Source organism: Gossypium raimondii, chromosome 11, assembly GCF_025698545.1.
Source record: "Gossypium raimondii isolate GPD5lz chromosome 11, ASM2569854v1, whole genome shotgun sequence".
NCBI lineage: Eukaryota > Viridiplantae > Streptophyta > Magnoliopsida > Malvales > Malvaceae > Gossypium > Gossypium raimondii.
In genome coordinates, this window is record NC_068575.1 from 10,224,148 (window position 1) to 10,241,752 (window position 17,605).

At 30.4% G+C, this 17,605-nt stretch overlaps 2 protein-coding genes across 2 annotated transcripts; one reads left to right on the forward strand and one right to left on the reverse strand.

Annotated features, from left to right (window-relative positions):
• Positions 1-2,870: 2,870 nt before the first annotated feature.
• Positions 2,871-6,274, reverse strand: LOC105804718 (probable serine/threonine-protein kinase WNK9). The gene is made up of 7 exons (XM_012637422.2): positions 5,848-6,274; positions 5,699-5,736; positions 5,289-5,516; positions 4,954-5,174; positions 4,599-4,756; positions 4,067-4,505; positions 2,871-3,980 (listed from the first exon to the last, which is right to left on the reverse strand). Exons 1-7 carry the CDS (start codon positions 5,923-5,925, stop codon positions 2,959-2,961), a joined length of 2,184 nt encoding a protein of 727 aa, XP_012492876.1. The 5' UTR covers positions 5,926-6,274; the 3' UTR covers positions 2,871-2,958.
• A 118-nt stretch (positions 6,275-6,392) lies between these two features.
• On the forward strand, positions 6,393-14,161 carry LOC128034733 (uncharacterized). The gene is made up of 4 exons (XM_052623569.1): positions 6,393-6,439; positions 10,523-10,598; positions 11,660-11,744; positions 13,886-14,161. The coding sequence occupies exons 1-4, from the start codon at positions 6,393-6,395 to the stop codon at positions 14,041-14,043; spliced, it is 366 nt and encodes a 121-aa protein (XP_052479529.1). The 3' UTR covers positions 14,044-14,161.
• The last annotated feature ends 3,444 nt before the right edge of the window (positions 14,162-17,605 follow it).

Genomic DNA, 17,605 nt, shown 5'->3' on the forward strand with positions numbered 1-17,605 from the left:
AAACATATTATTTGTGATAAACGTTTGTAAGGATGAGGCCATCATTTCAGTATATTAGTTGCCATTGACCAGGAATGGATTTCTATATAACAGTACATTGTAGCCATATAATTGGATTGTTTATGGGGCAATGGTGGTATAAGAATACTTTATGATAAATTGACTGACTGCCTTTCTTATGACTTCACGTTTCTCACTTGAACCATCCTATTTACTTATCAATCAAATAGTTTATTATTTTTTAAATTTAAAATTACTAAATTATATTTTTTTAATTTAAAATGTTATAAGAATTGCAAATTTAAAAGAAATTGAAATATAATCATTCTTAAAATATGAAAATTTAAAATTTACTTGTTAAACAATTAACATTTACATTTTAAATAAATTACTTTTAAATTAACAAATATTTTTAAAATTAATATATTTTTCAAAAAAAGCGGTTAGTATTAAACAGTGAATAATTTTAAAAAAATAAGATAACTATAATAATGAATAATACAATTTGATATTTTGAATAATCTCTTTTTGAATTTTAAAAAGTAACATTACTTTTAAATATAATTTTAAAATGGAGGGACCACATCGGAATTTCAATGGACCTCAGGGACCATTTACCCATAGCTTTTGACTTATTTCGATAAAAATCATCGTCTGACCTATTTTATTAATTATTTTAATATATATAAATTTATATTATTTATTTTTATTGAGTTAATGTCACCTCGGTTTTTAATTTAGTTAGGAAATTATTAAAATTAATTTATTTTCTAAGTGAATTATATGATTATGTGAGTGTTTTATCCTTTTATATTTTTATAAAAATCAATAAAAAATTGTCAATAATAAAATTCAAACATAGAACGCAATGCATGTAAAATTTTTTATTTATCATTCAAATTAATGCAATTTTTTTATTTGGAACTTTAATAAGTATATTTTTATACACATTTTTATATATTTGTGAATCTATATTATTGATTAAGCAGTTTAATGAGTTGTGTGACCCATCAATCAGGTCTTAATTCAATAAGGAATTATTAAAAATCAATTTATTTGTAAAATAATGTTTTTTTGTATAAATTTCGTTTTATTCTCAATTTAATCTATTTTTTCATTTTAATATTGTGCATATTTCATTTTTACTACTAATTAATTCAAAATCATACTTTTTATTATTTATTGTATGTAATTTTAAATACACCTCCGTATTCCAAATACATGATTTTACCTTTTGCTTTTGCTTTGAACACAATATGAAAAGGATAAAAGATACAGTAAAAAGTATGCAAAAGTTATTAAGATTACATGTTAATGCATACTTTTCTTTATTTTTCCATTTTTTATCCAAAAGTAAATTTTCAATATTAAAAGTAATAAAAAAGAGAGTAGTAAAATAAGGAAAATTATCCATTTTAATTTCAGCCACGTGAATAATATTGTAACATGCCTTCATCCAAAATTTTCAATCTCTTTTGGCCCATTCCAAGATTCCTTTTTTTTTCTTTTCTAGAATATCTCAATTTAAACGTTCAAAAGAAGGGAAAGACGATTTAAAAATGTGATTATTGTCAAGTTATTATTTTTTAATAGTTTTATTATATGTTCGATTATATCTGTTTTTTCTTAAAGAATATTTAGAATTACTCATAGCCTCTTATCAACCCATAAATAGGAGTATAATGCGTTTCAACGCACTTAAACTCATATGCTTCTACATTGATAATAATATCCATACTAATCGAGTTAAAATTCGATATACTTGTTAAATTATTATTCTAATATTTTTGACTGAATTCTCAAATAGAAAAAAAGAAGTAAAAGTTGGTAAATCCTCTTAAATCAATGAGTTGGTCTCCACTTTGCCTCTGAAATTATAATTATATTAATTACTTTTTTGACAAGGGATAATTCCCCCCTATTGGATTGGAGGCATAAAAGCAACCTTTCCATTAATTTATTAAATCAAAAACAGTGCTTTGAAAACTTTGACCAACCCATCTTCACACTTCAATGCTTGTACCAACATCTGTACAATCTGTAAGGCCACCATTATTCATTATTTCTGGACTTATTCAATTTTAATACTCCATCCAGCTATTCACATTTACATATATATATATTTACATATTTAATTATATTTGTATATGGTGTTTAAATTTTATGAAAAGATAGGATAATGAGGTCAGCAGAGGGATGTCCTCTGTTCATTGGAACATGATGATAGGTGAGTGGGGCCAAGCTCAAAGAGATTTAATATGCAAATGCATGGGATGGAACATGATTCTCAATCTCATCCTCCATACCCCCCCCCATTGGGGTCCCATCTAATTTACTGCCCTTTTGAAACTCCCAATCAATCATTGATACCATGGGGCATCTTCATACCACATGAATAATATATTTATATATATTTACCTTAAATTTTATATAACAAGAGGCTCACAAGACATGCAAAGTTTAGACTCATACTAAAAAGTTTTTATCTTAAAATCTGATGATTATGACACAAGAAAATACACCAACATAATAAGAAAGGATTGGATTGCCAGATCTAAATGGGACACTTTTTAGCATCAAATGTTAAAGCTCCTGGAAAACTTGTCATTGGCCAGCTCTTTTTTGCTTTTTGTTGGCACATGATTGGCCTGGCCAGCTAGAAAGATGGCAATATTATATGCTTCATGATTCATCCACTCAATTCCAACATGCAATGCCTTTGTGTTTTAGGCTCTTGAGTTACTATTATGTTTATATATTCAAAAAGCTAAAACCGAATCTCCATCACTGGAAGTTCAACATTATAAGACGGCAAAGATGTCGGTTTTTGTATGATATTATAGAGAAAAACTAATTGGATTGAACATTGATGGACCAAAAAATAAAAAGGGGTTGATTTCATATTATTTCAGCCTCTAAAAATGTAGAGAAATGTTCAAAAGAATGCAGAGTCTTACATTATATATCAACAGCATCAACTGGAAGGGAAATTGTTCTATGAAGAGATTGTGGAAGCAGTGATCCAGTACAGAAATTTTGAGCAGTGACCATCTCCTTAACTCTTGGAGATTCTGCCGGTTTGTGATACCGGCCCCCTCGGTTAGCTGAATCGGGGCACCTCTTATTCTTATTGTAATGGAAATCTGAGTTAAAATGCTTGTTAGGGGCAAAAGTCGATAATGGCGGAATGTCATTGTTTCTGTTCTTGTCTTTGTTACTGCAGTTTGAAGAGTCTGATACAATTCCTAATTGTTGTTGATCTCTAAGTTCTCTTAATTCCATCTGGTACTTTGCTTTAAGCCATCTCAGTTCCTGTTGGACTTCATTCTCGTAATTGTCGGAGAGATCACAGTATAATGAATGAACTTCAGAGAAAGACCGAGAGCTTGTCAAACATTGGATTGAATTTCTGTTAGGAGATTGGATTTTCTTTTCTTCTCTAACTTCTTTATCACCATTTGCCAAGAATGATTGATCTGATTTATCAAACTCTTTGTCTGAATTTCTCTGTCTAAGTTCATGATTTTCGTGCTGATCCCATATTTCCTGGTAATGCAAATTGTCCGACTGGCTTGACTCGTTCGGTGCACCATCTGTCACACAATGCTCGGATTCCTCAACTTGAAAAGTAATCTCTTCAAACCGGCCATGCATTGAAGCACATCCAGTTCTACAACACTGAAGAACTCGCGAGTCTTTGACACCTCCATTATGTGTCAAAAAATCTAAGAGGGAGCCGGTAGATGTACGGTTCGAAGCACAATTGTGACAAAAGTTCTGATTCGAAAAGCGCGGTGATTCATCAATTCCCGGCCCTCGTCTCCAACCAGGTACTAAGGAAGCAATTTCTCCATCGATCATATCGGCTATTTTAGTCACATCTTGGTCAGTGATATCCAATTCTGAAACCATTTCAGTAGCAACACTCAATGCTGTATCAGTTTCAACATCAAATGGGAAATATATGTTTCTAATACGACCTGCAAGTTGACAAAAAAAGGAGAAAGTTCAAGTCAGATCTCCACAAAGAAAAAGTTGACAAGAACGGATGAAATATGTTCCTAACCTTCTTTATCGACAATCCGAAGTCTCAAAAAGATACCACCATCATTTCCCATCTTCCCCTTGATGCTTATGTCTACATTTGCAGCATGTTCATCCTCTTGATATTCAAAAAGCCCGATTCCACTTGGTTCAATTTCAGCAGGATGATAGCCCCATTCATTTGGTGTTTCGTAACCATAACCATTCTTGTATCCGTTACTATAAGAATTACTATTGTGATGAAATTCGAGATACGGTAGCCTAATGAGAGGACCAACTTCATCAAGTTCCCTCCCATATTCTAGTTGTCTCAAATCATATTCACAATCATCAAACTGTAGAAAAGGGTCATTTAACAACTCTCTCGCAGATAGCCTCAAAGACACAGTTGCCAAACATTTCTCAACAAATTGTCGGACTTCCGGATCCTTAACTTTATACAAAGCATCTGGTTTTCTACCCTAAAAATAAGAACGCGGGTTAATGAAAATTCGGTCATTCCAGCAGATGAAACAAAGCGAGAAAGCAAGTCAAGCAAAGTGAAAAGCCCTTACAGAGATAACTTTCTTGTAGATTTGAGCCGGATGGGTGCATTCGCTATAAGGATACTCGAAAGTAACCATTTCTAAAATGCACATTCCGAACGAATAAATGTCAACTAATTCATTGTAGGCTTCTTCGTAAACCTCTGGAGCCATAAACTCTGGTGTTCCTGAGGAAAAAGCAAGCCCCAAAAATGGTGACTTTCCATTTTATTGAATCAACCCCCTCCCCCCCAACTCGAAAAGTTCAATATTTCTCAAACAAGATAAGACAGTCTATTGTTTCGTACTGAAATCATTTCTCTGAGTCAACCAAAGTTTAAGTTCAGTTCAAGTTAACCCGAAAATTGGTTAAGATAAAACATACCAACACAATGAGCAGCATGAGATTTGCGGAGAATCGCAGCAAGGCCGAGATCGCCGATCTTAACTTCTCCTTGGTTGCCATTGACAAAAATATTGTCACATTTAAGATCTCTATGAATCACAGGGGGATCATGGCTATGGAGATAAAGAAGGCCTCTCAAGATCTGCCTACACCAATGCTTCACTGCTCTAATGTTCACTCTCTTATGCTTTAGCCTATACCTGCAAGGGGATCCCCCATCATAAACAGAACATCAAACATCTAATAAACAACACCAAAAGAAGCCATATTTTTAACATTAAAAAACACAGATTTTGGACATGTTTTTTTCTTACTGTCTTAAAGTTCCAGAAGTGAACATTTCAGTGACAAAATTAATGTTCCTATTGGCGGTGTCAACCCAAGAAGTATAGAACTTCATAATATTCTTGTGCTTCAATGTCTTAAGGAGATGAATCTCACAATACAGTCTTTCAAGATCTTCAGGGCTTTGAAGAAAATCATAAAGTTTGACTTGGTTCCAAGCAACTTCAATCCCTTCATACTCATCAAATGCTCTATAACTGCAATAAACATCAACCATATATGTTATGCCCCCCCAAAAACACTTCATTGGAAATATCAAATGGAGCTCAAATTCTGTAAAAAAGAAAAAGAAAAGAGGATGCACAGAAGCAAATATGATGAAGAAATATAGATTGGGTATTGAAAAAAAATGGGAAAATATTTGAGTTTTGAACCATACACTGTCTTTGAAGCTCCTTTTCCAAGGATTTCATTGTACTGCAAACAAAAGAAAGAAAGGAAAAAGGACAATACAAAGAAGGTATAAGAATCAAAAACTTCAACTCAAAACTAAAAAAAAAAGGAAAAAGAAAGTTAATTTATGAATACTCTGCCATATCTTCCAGTTGGATCAACTTCAACAAACTCAGAACAATCTGGTTCTTCAAGATGTAAAAGACCATTCATACTCAAAAGATTAAAAATTGTAATAAAAAAGGAATAAATTTATTTTGTGTTTATGTTATCCTTTATTTTCTTCCTTTTCCTTGTTAAAACAAAGATTTCTCGTTGTAAACTGGGCAAGAAATGAGGGGAAAATTTGTGGTTTTTTCATACAAATATAAATAAATAAAAACAACTTTTCTGTAGCCTTTTTGGAGAGAGAGAGAGAGAGAGAGAGAGGAGGGGGGAAGGGAAAGAGAGAGAAAAAGAAAGATGAAAGAAATGATGAATTACTCGCATGAAAAGGAGCAAAGAGAGAGTTTTTGAGTTAAAAGACGAGTTTTTTAGGCAAAACCTGCCACTTTTTCTTGAGGGGATGCATAAAAAATGAAAAAAAACACCCCCATGAAAGAACATGACAAACAAGTGAAATAAATCTTAAGAAAAGAAAATGTTAAAAATTTCAAGGTAATTTAATTCATTAGAAAACAATGACCCCACCTTTGAAGTTTGATGCTCAAACCTGTTTCATGTTCCAGTTTTTATCACATACATATGTTACAATTTGGACATTAAATAATCCAAATAAACAACTGCTACTTTGTCAAAACTGTGTAAGATCTAACATTCTAACTCCCTGTGTCTCCCATACCAAGCTCCAACCTTTTACCTAACCACCAATAAAAACTCCATATTTCTTAAATATTTTTTTTCAAGAGGAAAAATTTTATCATTGAATTGAGAGTCTCAGTCACCACAATGCCATGCACCACATAGTAAGATTTGTCAAAGACTTTTCATTTAACATCTATTCTCATGATAAATTTTGATATCGAATCTGGCCACTCAACATGTTAATTGTCTCTATACAATTCATCTCTAAGATAATCTTCTTAACCCTTTTATTCCGTACTAATTTAACTCCCTTAAAAGCCTTCTATAACTCTGCTGCCAGCACTAGACAAATCCCTAACTCACGGAAGAACCCCCTCAGCCAATGTCCCCCATTGTCCTTGGCCACTTGCCACCCCCCCCCCCCCACCCCCAGCAACTAACGAGCCAACTCCCACAGTTGCAATAATATTCACCTTTATCAATTTCCCTTCCGGCACCTCCCATCTTATCCCCCTCTTCCTCTAATGTTATCCAACTTTGTTCTAATTCAGTTGAAGATTTAAAAAAGTTATCTAGCCAACTTTTTTTTCCTTTTCTATATTTTTCTTTTAAAAATCATTAAGTACCCATTTTCTATTGATCACATATTCTAATATTCACCAACCTTTAATTTAATTTATGTACAAAATCAAAGGGAAAAAAACAAAATTAGCTTTTAAAACTGAGCCACACATGTATATATGGGTTAGGTACATTATTAAAATTATGATTTTATAATCGTGACAATGCTATTATTTTTGGTTAATAGAAAATAAGTTAGATCCAATGAAATCATATTAGAATCTTAAAGTATTTGTTCAAACTTAATATTTACCGTCAAATAAGATATCCAATCATATATTTGAATCAATAATGGTGGATTTACTTTTTGTGAATTTGATTTTTAATATTCGGACAAACAAAGAATTCATGAGTTTGTGATAAACACCAAATATAAGCAAACAAGGATAGGATAAATCTCCCCAACACACCATTTTTGTGTTGAGAATTTTAGAGAAAAAAAAAGAAATTATTAAAAAAAATAAAGGGCTTGAACTTGATATATATCTGGCTTTGCCATTTGCAACTTTGAGGGATAGCTTTAATAGGAGGGTGGCTTCCTCTAATTTGCTAAATGCTAACTACTCTTCGATTTAGCATTATAAATGCTCATTTACCACTTATTTAAATTTATATTATTTGTCAAATCACCTTAAAATAAATAAAATGTTAACGTTTATTAACTTTACTGACATAGCATACACATGGACTACCGTGTAGATGTCACGTTAACAAAGTCAAGAGACATTCATTTTTCTAATCATTTTGAATGATTTGATAAATAATACAAACTCAATAATTAAAAGAAACGAAAAATTAAATAAAATATTAAAGTGAGTTCTCTTGTAATACGTAACTTTTTATAATTAAATTAAGAATGTATGCCCAATTTTTCCTTATATTTAATTTTTATTGTGATAAACCAATGAATGTTGTATTTATAAATGCAATGAAAAATTATTGTGATAAAAGTGGTAGGATAGATTTGATTTAAATGCAGTGAAGAACAACTATGAGAATAATGTTAATTTTCAACTTTGTTTTAAATGATTTTAAATTTTAGTAAGAGTAGGTGAAGATTATTTACCTATAAATAGGCCACCATTTTATGAAAAATAAATAAATAAGAGAGAAAATGCCATCATTTTCATGTGAATGAAGTTTGTTGAATTTGAATTCAATGCTTTAAAATGATTACAAATTAAAGACCAAAATATTACTATATCTTTCTCTTTACTTTGCAAAAAATGAACTTTTAAATATGGCTACCTTATTTTAATTTTTTACTCACATTGATTTAATTATCTTTTTTTATCAAATTATATAATAAAAATTTTAATATTAAAATATGCATTATTTGTACATTTGAAATTTAATTCTTTTATTTTCGACATTAAAAATTCGAGTCTAGTTAAGTCTTCTATTAAATTTATTGGTGCAACATATTAAAATTAAAATAAAACACATTTAGTGGTCATGTAATAAAAATGTATTGTAATGAACATGGATTTAATAGAGAATTTTAACAATATTAACAATTATTAAAATTCATGTTAGCAATTTAATAAGAATAAAGTATTCAGATTAACTAATAATATTATAAAAATTGAGATATCAAATTATGTAAAAAAATTAAAGTATATAGATTAAATCAAAATTTAAACATAATATATTGAGTATAATCTAAAAGAATAGAAGGTGATAACATGTGTAACATGAGAAATGCCCATATCATTTATTTTTATATATAATAGCACAGATTAGGGATGATTGTGTTAGGTATGAAATGACTTCATCATGTTATCGTATTATGCTTAATTTTGAGATTTAATCAGATACTTTTATTTGGTATGTATTAGTATTGAGTATGACTCCTATTTCAGTCAAATTTGAGAAATAATCTTTCAGTTAAACTCTGTTTATTTATTTCAATCAAACTCTGATTAGTCTAGATTATTTTATTATTATTTGACCTATGAATTTAGCCTATAAATAGGCTCTTTTACAACCTTAGAAAATACACCCGTTAGAGATTAGAACTCATAACACATTTAGAGAATTTTGTGTTTACATTTTGAGGGTTCTTTGTTTTCGGGGTTTAGCTTTTATCTTCATCTTTTGTACTATTCATTCTTTTGCCATTATAATAAAATTATCTTTGCCCGTGGTTTTTTTATCCTCTTTGGAGAGGTTTTTCTACGTTAAATTTGTGTGTTTAATTTCTCAATTTATTCCACTGTTTTTTTTACTTGTTGCTTAATCGGGTCGATCCCAACAAGTAGTATAGATCATCTTTGGCTATATTATGGTTTTGATATGTTTAAATTTGAGATTTAGTTCCTATAATCTTTTTAGGTAAATTTTGGTCTCTATACTATTATAATTGTAATGCACTAAAAACTTAAGTGTTGTTAGCTAAATCCTGTTATAATTAAGTTTTGTAATTGTGGCTAAGTTCCCTATCTGTGAGCTGGACAATAAGGGTTTAAATTCCGCTTTTGGAAATTTTGTTATTTTATTTGATTGAGCCCTTATTCCTGAACCTCTGACTTAAGTTTAATTCCGTGTGATTTTATGTCAAGAAAGAGTCTGTTGGTTGAATGGTTAAGTTTTTATGTTCTCTCTGGTCACATGTTCAAGTCTCTAAACATATTTTTACACTCTTTCGTGAAGTCAGTTAATTTTTCTTTTGTTAATCGATTTTATTTTTTAAAAATTCCTTCTTTTCACGTTTTAACTTTCTTTTTCTTTTTTTGTTGTTTTCTTATCTTCTTCTTCTCTAAACATTCTTCCTTTTCTTTTCTTTTTTTTTTCTTGTGATAAATTGTCATTGGATTGTTGCGGAATTGGGTTGGTTCTCGTTAGATTGACATGTAATGGCCCAAATTCAAAATTATCGGAATAGTAGTTTCGTAACCACAAATCTGATTTAAAGAGAAATTTATTTTAATATTTTTGCATGAATATTGATATGGTAGGAAAAATCGTATAAAAATATCGATAGAAAAATTTTACTGATTAAGCGGCTAGTTAGAAAAAGAAATTATTGAAGAAATTAGGTAAAAATAAGATATCGAGACTTCGATCTTGTAAAACCAAGTCAAAAATATTTTTATAAATATTTATGAAGTGTTAGTAATATGGTATTAAAATTTCGTTAGAAAATTTTAATGTTAGGTAGTCAATTAAGGGAAAAGGACTAAATTGAAAAAGGTGTAAAAGTTACTAGAGGGATTAAATAGCTCAATTGTGAAATGAGGAGGGACATAAATTGAAAATAACCCCAAAAGGAGATATTTTGGGCGGCATACGCTGAGAAAAATCAGGAGAATTGATGAAATAAGGGTAAAATGGGAAAATAACAAATTTCACTAATATAAAAATGGGACCAAATTGGAATATCTAGAATCCTCTTCACATTTTCTGCACTCTCATCAGCCAAAAACGTCCTAAGGGTTTCTTCAAGCTGGTTTTTGCACCAAGTGAGTTAATTCTTGCCTTTTTCATGTAATTTTTGTGTTTCTAAGACTTTTACAACTAGGTCCTATTACTAAATTCATTAGTTTTTTATTTTATGAATGAATTTGAAAGTTGTTATGAATATGTGCTGGAATTTTATGATGAAATAGGATGAAATTGAAGCTTTAATTTGTTTGTGAGATGATTTTATTAGGTAATTCAAATAGCAATTGATTTGTAGGACCTAATTGTGAAAAAGTTTGGAATTAAAGTTTAGTGCTGAAATTCTGATTTCCAAAGGTTATAAGGTAGTTTAAAGTGATATAATAAAGTGTTGATTGAGAAAAATCAGCTCAATTGAGAGGTTAATTGAGCAGGGACGAAATTATCATTGTTGAAAGTTTAAGGGAAAAATGGTAATTAACACCGTGCACTAAAACAGTTTTGGACAGCAGCAGTACTCTGACTTTGAAAAAATCACCAAAAATTGTAGAGATCGAATTAGAGGATGAATAAAATATGAAATTAAAGCTTATTGAGTCTAGTTTCTTATAAAAGAAACGATGTAAGCAATGGAATTGTAAATCATGAGATATAATAGATTTTGTGAGACAAGGTCAGAATGAATTCGGGTTCCCCTGTTCTGACTTTGGAAAATCATTAAAAAATTATACAAAAATGATTATGAGTTATAATTTATATGCTTAGAATCCTTAATGAGCCTATTTTCTGAAGAAATAAAGGGAAGCATCATCCTAATTCTGTACAGTGAGATAATTAATTTTTAGTGAAAAGGGGTCAGAACTGTCATATAGTGAAATAGGGGAAACTTTAAAGAATAAAATGTACTTATTGGCTAAACCAAAAATTCTAAAATTTTTATGGTAACAAGATATGTGAGTCTAGTTTCAGGGAAAATTTAACGGATCTTAATTTAGAGTTCTGTAGCTCAAGATATAAATAATTTAGTGACTGTGACTGAGTGAGGCAGCTTTGAATGCACTATAAATAATAATGGAATTGTAGAGAAAGTTACATATGAACATGAAATGTATTAGATTAATGATTAAATTTATTTATTTAGATCCGGAAAATTCAAATACGAAGCAAGATCGAGGAAAAGAAAAAGTTCGGGATTAGTAGATTTTTGTTTACGAACAAGTGTCGAGGTAAGTTCGTGTAACTTGAATTATATTCATAAATGCTTGAAATGTTTGTTATTGATGTGAATATGAGTTGGATGTTTATTGTATGATAATTGATGAAGTATTGATATTCTTGATGAAAAGAGGAAATAAATCCCGGTTGAATGAAAGGAAAATTCGATGGATCTCTGAAAAGGAATTGACGGTAAAAAGGATCTAGCCCGGACGGGTGATCCTATCCTGATATAGCCCTCCAAAGAATATGTGGAAAATGGATTTAGCCCGGACGGGTAATCCGAATTAGGTCTCAATTTAGCTTTGGACTGTAATTCGGATCCAAGCTCATTAGAGTAATTGTCGTTGCAGGGGATTTAGCCTGGACTGGTAATCCCGACAATACTCTTTGAGTTTATATTACAGGGGATTTAGCCTGGACTGGTAATCCCGCTATAAGGATGAGGTTCGCGGGAGTGTGCTCTCTGAAATGGACATGTGCGCACATGAATATGAATTGACGGACCCGGATTTGTACACTTAGGTGTACCCCTGAATATCCATCGAAATTCCAAGTAGTTCAACGGGATAAATATGGAAAAATAACAAGGAAATGGAAATCATGGAATTGATGAGCTCATCAATCATTTATCTTTGTAATGAATTTGTATGAGGTTGAGTTTGTCTGTGATAGATATATGTTTATGTGAATTGGATGTGTGCTTGTGTTATTAAATGATGGATGTATAAGTATGGTAAGTATAATTCCTGTTGCATGAACTTACTAAGCACAAAGTGCTTACCCTGTTTCTTTTTCCCCTGGTCGGAGACATATCACACTATCAATCTCGAGATCTCGGTACATAAAGGAACTTTATTTTGGAAATCAATGGCATGTATAAGCTAGTAAATTAGATGTTAATGTGAAATGAATGTATGGTTAGCCATTAGTATGGCTAACAAATTTTGGTTTTGGTATGTGATGAAATTATGTTATGAATATGATAAATCTATCTTGAAAAAAAAAATTCGGTAAAATCTGGTAATGCCTCATACTCTATTTCGGCGACGAATACGGGTAGGGGGTATTACATGACAAGTATTGGAGTAAGTTTCATTGTTATTCTCTGTTATTTTTGCCTGACTTTGTTTGTTCTTGTCGAGGTTGAAATACAATCATCTCATTCTGAACTTTCTGTTAAATAATCATTTGGTTTCTTTTTTAGGCGAAAACCTTAGGAGTAAAGTTCCTTAATCGAATCATGATCGTGTTTCGTTGTTACGTATGGGGGTAAGTGTTAAATTTCTGAGTTGGACTTTCATGTCAAAGTTATTCGACATAATTTTAATTTGGATGTGGTTATCGATTTGTTTGGGACTAAATTGTTTGATTCGACAATTGAATGTTATTTTTAGGCTTTAGGATTAGCGTGGTTGCTTCTATGATGAAACCGTACTAGGTGTGTAACGAAAACCCCGATTTTTGCGTTTTACGAAAGTCAGAAAACATGGCTGTTGACCCTACATGGCCGTGTAACTCACTATTTTGGAATTAGAATCACACAAGTCAACGACACGGGCGTGTGCCCAGGCCGTGTAACTCATTGTTTTGGAATTAGAGTCACACGGGCCAGAGACACGGGCATGTGTCTAGGCCATGTGAGAGATAATTGGTGTTTGAGTCACACAAGCGTGTACTTGGCCATATGTTAGACCGTGTAACTCACTACTTTGAGCCACATGGACGTGTGCTAGGCCGTGTAGACCACATGGGCCAGCCTTCCAGGCTGTGTGAATCCATAGGGGCGTGTGGGCCAAAATCTAAGATTTTTCATTAAAACCGTAAACATCGTTCCAGTTGAACGTAGGCCTACCGTAAAGTCCGTATGGTTCGATTTGGGCTATAAAGCCCATCAACTGATAATCTATTTTTGTACAAAATGTTATATATATCATCGATATGTAGACTGGCGAGTAACTGTATTCTGTATTAAATGAGTATAATATGAATTTGTAACACCGTATGCTTATATCTGTATCTATAAATTTACATCTGCATTGGGTGTTTGAATAAGGAAAAAGTGTGGGCAATTTAATAATCTGCCAAGACTGGTGGCTAAGCTATATATATGTATCTGATTCTAGCGACTTATCACATTCTGTTCTAACAGCTAGTCTGCGACATTTTGAACGTGACATACAACCACTACATGGCGTGAATGGATGGATGGGTACTTTATACCCTTTTTGGTGTGTAGGGCTGGACGAAGATGGTGTAGCAGTTGGGAGTAGGAAATCTACATCTATATCTGTTGTAATCTGTATTTGAAATTGATATATTATGTTCTGCTTCTGTATCTAATTCAGAGATCTGCTTGAATAATGAGGAACTGAAGATCTGTTCTATAATTTATGCTTAATAAAAACTATAAGTTACACACTGTGTCTATCAACTCATTTTGTCTGTTTGATTGGATTTTAGGTGATCCATCGACTTAGGCGACTCAGTGTAGCGAAAGCTCGATCATCTTTATCTAGTTTCTTACCGTTTTAATTAAACTTATACTATAGTGTGTTTTATCTTGGATTTCTAATTATAAGTTTGGATTTCTATGTGGTTGAACTACTTAAATGATTTATGACAGTTAATTTAAATAGTTAAAAGTTGGACTTTCTGAAATAATTCGATGTAGCTTTCCAGACTTGGTCTTAACATCTAGGCCGAGTATGGAGTGTTACAATAATGACATTAATTAATCCAATTAATTAACACCTTTAACTATTTTAATTAAAATGTGAATTTTTCTTAAAAAGTACTCATTCAAACTCATCATAATATATATTTTTGAAATAAGGTTATTGAGAAAAGATTGACGCCACATTTTAATCGGAATAATTAACAATATTAATTATTTTGATTAACTAATGACTTTAAGAAAATAAAGAAATAAAATTATATCAAAATTTGAAATATTGAAATTAAATTTCAAGTTTTAAACTTATTATAAAGGAAGAATCAAAATTATTATAATGTCAAAAATAAAATAACTAGTAAGCCACGTGGCAAAGGGTAAGATAGTTAAGGCCATCCTTTTATTTATATTGATGGAAAAATTATTTTATGAACCTTTTCTACCACATCATTTATGGTCCCATCCAATTAAAAGAAGACAAATCATCTTTGATTTAGAAGCTTAGTCCAAATATACATATATAATGAGGAAAAAAGATTATGTGTCCTTTTTAATTGAACGAGACCATGGATGATGTGGTGGAAAAGGTTCATAAAATAATTTCTATGTAATGATGATATAAATATTAAAAAGGTTAGAATGTGATAAATTAATTGAGAGAAAATGTGTTAAATTAAGCTTATTTAGTTTAAATTTGTTAAACTATAGAACTGGAAAACAAAATATATTTTTTCACTTCAAATCAAGCCACCAATTTCTAAAAAAAGGTTTTATTTTAATATTATATTTTATTATTTTTCAAAATATTTATATTTTAAGATTAATTTTAAAAATATATTTTAAATATTGAACGAGCTTTACATCTATAAGTGTCAAAGTCATCGAGAACATTTTTAGACAACTCTCAATAAACATGGGTATTGAGTTCAAACTTTTCTTTAAAAATTTTATGATGGAATTTTGTTCTTATCATTTAAAAATAATAATATAAAATTATAGTGATATTGACATTCATAGATGTAAAGATCCGCCTCAAAATTCTTATTACCTTTTTTAACATAAAAATCTTACCCCCTATTAATAAAAAAACTCGAAATTTATTTGTCTTCCAAGGTATAATGTGGAGTACTGAATATTTGATTAAAGTTTCATACAATTGGGCTAAGTAATATACCTTTTTACTAAAGGTAAATGTTTCCAACTGGCAAATTCCAATAACAGTTCTGCCCAAGTTCAGGAATTGGATTCAGTTAAATTCTGATGGTGCGGTAAAAGAGGATTCTAGTTTAGCTTCAATTGAGGGAATTCTTCGTGACAGATATAACAAATGTATTCTTGGGTATAACTATTTTGTGCGCATCTATTCAGTTTTAGATATTGAATTGTGGGGCATTTTGGAAGGCTTGGCGATTGCTATTGATAGGGGATTTCATAGATTATTTATCTTATCAGATAGTCAAGAGGCAGTACAAGTTGCTCAATGGAGTGGTACAAAGGTGTCGATGTCCACTTTGGTTAAAAGAATCAATATATTATTGGCTAATTTGGCACACTGGTCGATCCTGCACGTATCCAAAGATTATAATAAAGAGGTTGATAGTCTAGCTAAAATGTCTATTGGTAATAATGGTGGTACTAAATTTTTTGAAATACCTCCATGGGGGCTTGGATGTATCTCTAGGTAGTTTTCTTATAGTGTTTTTCATTCACCAAAAAAAAAAAAAAAGTAGTGCAATTAATTCATCAAATTTTAACATTGCATAACTCATAATTTAAATGATATGCTATTAAGCTTTCTTTGGTATAATTCATACATAATGCTTGATTTAATATCTGATAAAATGTAAATTTAATTGAATTAATGTAATAAATTATATAAAGTCTAAAGTTAATTACATAAAGTTTACGGTTTTGGGTTTAGTATTTCTGTTTAGATTTTAGGTATTGAGTTATGGATTTTAGGGGTTTAGGGTTTATTAGTTGTTCATTGACACACATGGGTGTAAAGATTAGATAAAAGTTTAGTTTTCAGGTTTAGGGTTTTTTGGTCAAACCTCCACACCCATTGATTTTAAAGTTAGGTTCTGAATGCAAAAGTTCCTAACAAAATATAAGAGAATATAATTTTTAACATCAAGGCATATAGAAATAATAGTACCTTGACAATGAGTGTTGAGTTTAGACTTTTTTTTTTTTAAGATTTTCAAATTGGCTTATAAATACACCGCACCTATTAAATAATAAGAGTAAAAAGAAGTTTAAAGGTATACGAGTAATAAGAGAAAGGAGAAAAAAGAATCGACTTTTTATAAGAGATTGGAAGGGCTCTAATACCATAAGTGCGAGAATGAGAATAATAGAAATTTTTTATCCTTTTTATTGATGAGAACAATAATTAAATACAAAGAAATGACCAATGAGTTATCATATATTAGTGGAGAATTATTCAAATAAAATCAAGCAATAAAACAATAAAAAATATTGCTAAATAATAGGAAGACTAAAGAAAATGACTTGATGATTCATGTGTTAATAAAATTCAATCCATGAACATATTTACAAATGGATTAAAACTTACTTGACACCTATTCTAATAAAATAATGTTGAATTATATGTATTTTGAGAATATGTATATTTAAATAAAAATTGCAATAGTCTACTACCCTAATTTTTTTAATGGAAAAAGAAATCAACTAGAGAATTTACAATCAAAATTCTTCTTCTTTTATTTACGTTTTATTAGTCGCTCTTTTTTCAAATAAAAAGTTGGTTAAATATTTTTCAATAAAAAGATGGTAGTTTGAAATAGAACAAAAATTATAGATGACATTCAAATTCCAAAAATATTAGTATATTATCTTGGTTAAAACAATGATAACAGTTTTGGTCTAGCATCTAGATGATATAGATTCAAACACTATTATTCCTCCCTTTTCAATATTTTATGATAAAATACAAAATATTTTTCAAAATAATTACATAAAATTAATTAAAGGTTAAAATATGCATAGCCCTTATACTTTTATTTATAAGATTAGTACCTCTACTTTTCAGATTTCAAAATTCAAATCCAATTACTAACACTGTTAAATTTGTTGGTGTGACATTTTGAAATAAAAAAATAACATTGTAATGAACCTGAATTTAATAAAATAATTTAACAGAGTTAATAGTTGGACTTGAATTTTGAAAATTGA

Excerpts from the sequence above, each read along its gene's own strand:
- LOC105804718 (XM_012637422.2), bottom strand. The coding sequence starts at position 5,925 with ATGAATGGTCTTTTACATCTTGAAGAACCAGATTGTTCTGAGTTTGTT. Across the intron at positions 5,517-5,698 it reads AAAGGAGCTTCAAAGACAGT|TTATAGAGCATTTGATGAGT; the intron begins GTATGGTTCAAA and ends TGTTTATTGCAG. Across the intron at positions 4,506-4,598 it reads TCTACAAGAAAGTTATCTCT|GGTAGAAAACCAGATGCTTT; the intron begins GTAAGGGCTTTT and ends TCTTATTTTTAG.
- LOC128034733 (XM_052623569.1), top strand. The coding sequence starts at position 6,393 with ATGACCCCACCTTTGAAGTTTGATGCTCAAACCTGTTTCATGTTCCA. Across the intron at positions 10,599-11,659 it reads CAAGCTGGTTTTTGCACCAA|ATCCGGAAAATTCAAATACG; the intron begins GTGAGTTAATTC and ends TTATTTATTTAG. Across the intron at positions 11,745-13,885 it reads GTTTACGAACAAGTGTCGAG|CTAGTCTGCGACATTTTGAA; the intron begins GTAAGTTCGTGT and ends CTGTTCTAACAG.